This window comes from Zeus faber (genome assembly GCF_960531495.2).
Source record: "Zeus faber genome assembly, chromosome: 8".
Classification (NCBI taxonomy): domain Eukaryota; kingdom Metazoa; phylum Chordata; class Actinopteri; order Zeiformes; family Zeidae; genus Zeus; species Zeus faber.
In genome coordinates, this window is record NC_137195.1 from 11,040,872 (window position 1) to 11,047,665 (window position 6,794).

General features: G+C 41.9%; 2 protein-coding genes across 4 annotated transcripts in view; one reads left to right on the forward strand and one right to left on the reverse strand.

Moving 5' to 3' along the window:
- The first annotated feature begins 53 nt into the window (after positions 1-53).
- Positions 54-6,306, forward strand: gsdmeb (gasdermin Eb). Of its 2 annotated transcripts, none has more exons than XM_080006066.1 (10): positions 54-262; positions 823-1,027; positions 2,378-2,570; positions 2,816-2,990; positions 3,540-3,660; positions 3,756-3,866; positions 4,503-4,630; positions 4,770-4,938; positions 5,412-5,485; positions 5,581-6,306. In XM_080006066.1, the coding sequence occupies exons 2-10, from the start codon at positions 823-825 to the stop codon at positions 5,806-5,808; spliced, it is 1,404 nt and encodes a 467-aa protein (XP_079862192.1). In that variant the 5' UTR covers positions 54-262; the 3' UTR covers positions 5,809-6,306. The 2 variants fall into 2 exon arrangements, with proteins under 2 accessions (XP_079862192.1, XP_079862193.1); XM_080006067.1 differs by having other exon boundaries at positions 4,503-4,627.
- Positions 6,307-6,537: 231 nt separating this feature from the next.
- The window catches only part of pals2a (protein associated with LIN7 2, MAGUK p55 family member a), an 11,554-nt gene continuing 11,297 nt past the window's right edge, over positions 6,538-6,794 (reverse strand). For both annotated transcript variants that reach the window (XM_080006006.1, XM_080006007.1), the window contains exon 13: positions 6,538-6,794. This exon is cut by the window's right edge and continues 702 nt beyond it. The gene's annotated coding sequence lies outside the window, so the exon portion shown is untranslated.

The following is a 6,794-nucleotide window of genomic DNA, read 5'->3' on the forward strand; positions in this document are numbered from 1 at the left end:
GCAAAGCCACACACACGCACGCACGCACAGCCACCTAAATCGGACACAAAGCCACACACACGTCGATCTATAGACAAAGACAAGACATCACAGCGTCGCGGTCGTGGAAGAGGTTTTTTTTTTTTTTTTCTTGCATTCGTGGTTCAGTCGCGTCCTGGAATCCTTTGTTTCGTTTCCTCTCACATTTTGGATTATTCTCTTTTATTTATTTGTCGGACTCGGCGGCCCCTCGCTTTCCAGCGTCTCGTCGTTAGCCGCGACAGTAAGTAAAACAACTTAAAAAAAAGTTAAATAAATGTAATATAATAAATAAATAAATAAATAAATAATTCAAATTTAAAAAAAGTTTATATATATATATATATATATATATATATATATATATATATATATATATATATATATATGTATATATATATATATATGTGCATGCAAAGGTAAAATTATTATTGGTGAAAAAAAATACAATGAAAATGAATAATGATAAGGACGGGTCAAAGTGAAAGTACTACATTGACATTTCTACTTCTGTTAAAGTGTATATAACTAACTTCCTGATTACAATTGAAAAATAAAAAAAGAGTAGGTGGTGTCGTGCATATATATGCAGATATCCATCCCCACTTATTAAAATTAAAAAAAATAAAAAAATAAAAGTAACGTGACAGATTATTCTTGAAGCTGTACATTTTAGCAACGTAAACAACCGGGGGCGCGGTGACAGCGCAGCAGTTTCACCCTTGACCCCAAACGTCTTAAGATAATACATTTCCCATGGACAAATCCACCGTTTTATCCAAGCTCCTTCTTTGCCCCGGTGAGATGTTTGCAGCGGCGACCAAGAACCTGCTGCAGGATGTGGACCGCGGCGGCTTCCTGGTCCCGGTGCCCGGTCCGAACGACAGGATCGTCCTCCTGTCGCTGGTCATCAAGCGCCGGTGCGTCTGGTTCTGGCAGAAACCCAAATATCTCCCCACGGATTTCAGCTTCAACGACGTGTTGGCAGGTGACACACCCATATCACCAGGTAAACATTCCCATACATTCAATATTTTCATATATTTTTTGTGTTTTTTTATTTATTATTATTATTATTATTATTATTATTATTATTGTTATTATTAGGGGTCCAGCCCGCAGGGATTTTTCGGGCTAAAAGTGTCTGGTCCGCGACACCCGCCGGAGCTACGGACATGGTTTACGTCTCGTTAGAACCGGGACGTCTCAGACATCTCTTGGTTCAAGTTTGATCCATATCGATCTACGTTAAGAGGAGGGATTTGTTTAAAACGGACGCAATTTGACCGGAAAAAGCAGAACGTATGCGCATCGGCGATACGCCCACGTTCTAAAACTTCCGGTTTTAGAACGAGATGCGAGATGAGATTTTTGAGTAAGGCGCTTTGTGACATCATCATCCAATTCGCTATATACATGCAGGTTGTGGCTCCGGACGCTGTCGTGGTTACAAGCTGCGAGTGTGTAGGTTGGCTGTGTGTCGTCTGCCCTGCCCTACTTGATGCCAGCGGGGCTTTTGCTTCGATATTTTATCGCTTTTGCTCTTTTGGTAAATAAAGGCGTTCCGTTCGCCGTGTCCCTCCTTACTTTGCGGGATTCGAGGAAGTCCTAACATGGACTCGGAACGTATCGGAAAACGAGGACCCGGGAAGAGTATAAATAAGAAGGTCGTCGCCGCGTCTCTGTCGTTGTTGCCCCACACGCCATCAAACGGTCACGTTTCCATCGCTGAGAGTGCAGCTCAATTTCCCAGACCACAGGTGAGTTATAGCAATGAGAAGTTCTGGTTTTGCCGGGAAACAGTGACGGTTGTTGCGGACGGTCGTTGCGACAGGCGGGTTGCGCAGTGTAGACCACGTAGCGGTTGCTCCACGAGGCGGATGCTGCGTTCAGGGAAATTGTGCTGCGTTTCGTGCTGCGTTTCAGAGAATCTGGGAAACTGTTATACGTATTGCAGCTATATTTATTATTATTATTATTTTAATTATTATTATTATTATTATTATTATTATTATTATTATTATTATTATTATCATGCCATTGCTCATATGTTAAAAAATATTGTGAAATATTTATTGTAAACAATTTTGTTTATTATATAATGCCAATTTTTCTTTTCTTTTTATTGCCTATGGCAATTTTTTTTCTATTTTTCTTCTTATAACTTTATTATTATTGCCTGTTGTTTTGATGTGATGCTCTCTTTACACTGCAATTTTCCTTCTGGCAATGAATAAAATACCTATCTATCTATCTATCTATCTATCTATCTATCTATCTATCTATCTATCTATCTATCTATCTATACAGTATATTAAGTGAATTGAGACCACATATTGTGCCCGTGTGTCCGCCACAGTGGTAACGGAGACGGACTTCCTCAAGTACAGTGGGATGTTCAGTGACACTGCCAAGGGTAAGGCGGAGGCGAACTTTGCCAATGCTAACGTGGTGTTGAAGGGACGCGACGCCTCCAGGCTCCAGTCGTCCTTCGGCTGTTTGAAGAGGGAGGAGCTGGATCTGCAGAAGCTGCTTCGCGACTCCAAGGGCAGGTGGGTCGTCCCAAAATAAAAGTCTGCACGGAATGTTCGGTATCGGTTAAAAAGTGAGATACCAATGTTACACAAGGCCATCAGATGATCAGAGCGTAACGTATGGCGAGAGTGATCTTTGTCCAACCGTAACTTATGGGCCCGGGTTGATAATTAACCTTGTCATTTTGTTCGATAAGAAATCTCCGCTACGTGACCATTTCTGTCCTTCAAACCCAGAACTTGATTCAACTCTTGTCTTTTAGGGTCCTGGACATGTCCCACGATCTGATCCAGCAGACCAAGGAGAAGCAGAGGGAGGTGTTTGGGCTGGTGAAGGTGAGGATCGTCACCACTCAGCCGTGTTCCGTGGTGGAGGAGGTCCAGCAGATGGGACACCTCGGAGGCTTGCTGAGCGTCTGTGGGCCAAAGTCCACCAAGGTGCAGTACGTGGAATATATGGAATTTACCTTCACCCTGATACGAAAACGCCGCTGTGTACAGATCCGGGCTGCGATATCTGCGAAAAAGGACGTCGTTGTCCCTCGCTGTGCCTTCCACGCTCTGCATGCAAGCCTGTGAACGTAGAAGATCTGTCTCCATGAAATATGTGAAACATCAACGTTAATGACAGTCTTCATTTTCTCATGGTTTTCATTTCCTCCATCATGAAGTTTTTGGTTGTTTTTTTTCCTGTTTGTTCAGACTCAGAATTTATTTATTGGGTACATTTTCATATACAAGGAATTTTGTCTTTGTGCCTAGTAGGGATGATAGTATAAATAGAATATGAAATAATGCTTGAAAACAAAAAAAGAAAATAGATATAAGAAAAATAAAATACAAAATATGCTCTATCTAACAGATATAAAAGTCTATGTGGCAGTAAGGATGCAGGTGTTGACTACTGTATTATATAAATATGAAAATACATATTTGGGGTATTTCTGGACACAAAGTGATACTCTCGTCGTTGTTGTTGATCTCCAGGTGTCGCTGAAGGAGAACGGCAGCCTGACCACGGACAGCAACGTGACCCTGGAGATTCCTCCCCACACTCCCATCGCCTACGGCCTCACGGAGCTGGAGGTCAAAGCCGACGGACGCTTCGGTGAGGGAGCGTTCATGTAGCCTCCCGCACCCCACCCTGTCGTTAGAAAACACTACGAACATTTCTTTTATTATTATTTTTTTTTTTCTCCGCAGAGCTGTGTCTTATGTCCAACACCGACGGGGGCTTTGAGGTGGACGGGCCGGCGTCGAAACATCTGGTCGGGGCTTCCCCCCAGCCCACGCCCGACCCCTGCCTGAAACAAGGTGCACAGTGCGGTTGAAGGTCTTTACAGTGTTTATCTCTTTCCTCGTGCTGGTAAAACATGTTTATGGGATACTGCGGGGTGCTTGGGTGTTTTCCAGACGATGATGTGCTCAGAATGGAATGTTGTTTTGGTTTTTTTTAAGTCCCCCAGAGGTCAGGGGCGTGTGCTTAGCGACGTGACTCTGACTTCAACTTGGTTCCAATTCGATTTTTTTTAATTTTATTTTTTTCCTTTTATTTGAAATTATCTCGGAATGTGCGGCTGTTGTGACAGTAAAAGTTCAATTCGAAATTTGAATTCACTTTTTAATCGAATCGAAAAATATTTCAAAGTGTTTTTGAAAGATTCTAAATCAGTGCAAATGACCTGCTGTCCGTTTAGTATGTTCTGAAAATCCCAAACTGAAGAAAAATAGAAAATACAGAAGCTTTTGAAGAGAAATTAAATATATATATATTTTTTTACCTCATGTTGGTTTTGATATCTATAAGTCGCCATTTTAGTTCAGTTGAGTTCAAATTATTAATTTATAGCACTAGTTTGAACGTAGCACACACCCGATAATGATTGCAAGAAAATGATCAGTGTCACTTTGTGTTTTTATTTATCGTTTGGTTTACTCATTGAATGACAGAACTGGAGAAGTTGGACGCTCATTTCCAGCGTCTCTCAGCTCTTCAAGCCTCGACACGTTGCTCTCTGCTCCGCAGTCTCAGCGCTGCGATGGAGGACCAAGAGGCCGTCGGGCTCCTGGAGAATGTGGTGAGGAAGGAACCAAGATCGTGTGTAACAGTGCTGAACAGTTGGTGTTATAGCCTCCACCTAAATTATATATCAGTGGCAGATGTTTTTTTTTTTTTTTAAATTTTATTGTTGTTCTGGCCGTCTTCCTGTCTCCCAGCTCAGCCAGAGGTGTCTCGGTGAATCCCCGGCTCTGGAGGACGTCCAGGTGGAAGCTCACAGACGGAGCATCCAGGCCCTGTTGGACCTGGTGGAGCCTCATGGAGGAGAGGGGAAGATGGAGGACTCGGCTCTCTTCGCCCTTTACCTCATCGTCAGCGCCTTGGACGGTGAGGAAGCCATATCGGGATTGTACGTTGTTTGATGCAACACACTGTTGCCCAGTTGCCCCAGGCAACCAGATTTGGGGGCTGTTGTAAACCATCTTGTGCGATCTGGTTCGTCCCTGTTACAACCACTTCTCATGTTTTTGTGTGTGAAACGTGAAACATGTGTGTTTCATGTTTTTCATGTTTAAAAAGAGAAAGCTTGGTATACCTCTGTATGTTTAGAAACTTCCGCCACAGAAAAAGAGCTATCCTGGTGGACTGAGGATATTGAAATATGGATCATAATAATATAGGACCATTATCACTCCATTACCAACCGTTTTGTCCGTCTTGGCAACAAACTGCTGATGCATGGCAACCACTTCTGAGAGTTTGTGTCTTTGCTTTGACCCAAAAATCAATGGAATGACCTTGATTATGGTGTTTAGTGACTTTCACAATAAATACTGATATACTTCTTGCGTTGCTTTCAGAATTGACAGACAGTTGTCTTGCTGTGTTGAGCTCGTGCTGCAGTCCCTCAGTCCTACAGGCCCTGGACCTCCTGGTTGGTAGAAGATGTTCTCATAAGTCACACTGCAAACTTTGTGTCGTCATCCGTTCAGTGAGCTTCATCTGGACTTCTCTCCGTCCCTCCGTCAGGCTCAGTGTGTAGCAGAGGGTGGCGGTCTGTCTCTGAAAGGAGCCGGCCTCGCTCCCCTCACCGGAGAGATCTACGAGAAGACGGAACGTTTGTTTTCCGGTTCCAGAGTTCTCCTGAAGAGAGTTGGGGACACGGTGGAGGCGGAGTTCCAGCAGCAGCCAGGACACCGTCCTCTGGTGCTCTGCATCGCCATACGAGGCCTCGCCGCCTTAGCAAACACTCTCTGACAAGTGTTGGTTTTTATACTGTATATACACTATGAAGACATTGACAATAATTACTTTTTTAATGTTTTTTATGGCCTCACTTACAATCAGTAGCATTAGATACGTTTTTTGATTTGAAAAATGTTTTACTTGCTGAAGTTTTTTTTTTGTTTGTTTTTTTTAATAAATGAAACATCCCTCAAAATTGATATGGATTACTGTACGACAGTAATAACTTCTCCATTATACCGAACAAAGACATTGCTTTGTGTGCATGTTGACCCCGATCTTGTAATTTGTAATGGATGGATGGATGGGTAATGAAATGGAAGTTTCAAATTTATTTTGTCTGCTTTGGATGGGCACTCTTGCATTTGATTGATTAAAGTGACGCAACAATTCTTCACCACTCTGAATGACTTGTTACAGCAGCTCCTGGCTTTTATTTTTTCTTGAATTTCCTCCCCGGGAAATCAGTGTTATCTTGCTAATACAGAAACCTTGTCATTTGTCAGGCTTCCTAAGAAAATTCTCTGCTTTTCTTGTGTGATGCATTATTTAAAAAATAATACAAGTGTGCAAATATCTCTTGGTTAGTTACACTTGATGAATAAATGTTCTTTTTAAAAAAGGTTCTGACTTAATATGCTCTAAATCAAACAAACGGCTCAATAGAAAACACCAGTTATTTATTAACATGTGAAAATACATCTTTCCTATAATATTGTAAAATATAATTAAGTAATTATGGCCTTTGTTTAAAAACTGTTAGATTTCAGTTAAATCACATCTATTGGGATGGTTCACTGAGATGCAGTACCCTGTGGAGGCTCCTGCGGAAGGTTTCTCCTTGACCCAAACAGCACCATAGAGACTGGACAGTCACTAAACACTCACATCAAGTACTGACCTAAATGTTATAAGTTACAAAAAAAAACAATTCACTATTGGTTTTTCAATGCAAAAAAAAACAAAACAGACTGGCAATGAACTCATGTAGTTGTAAA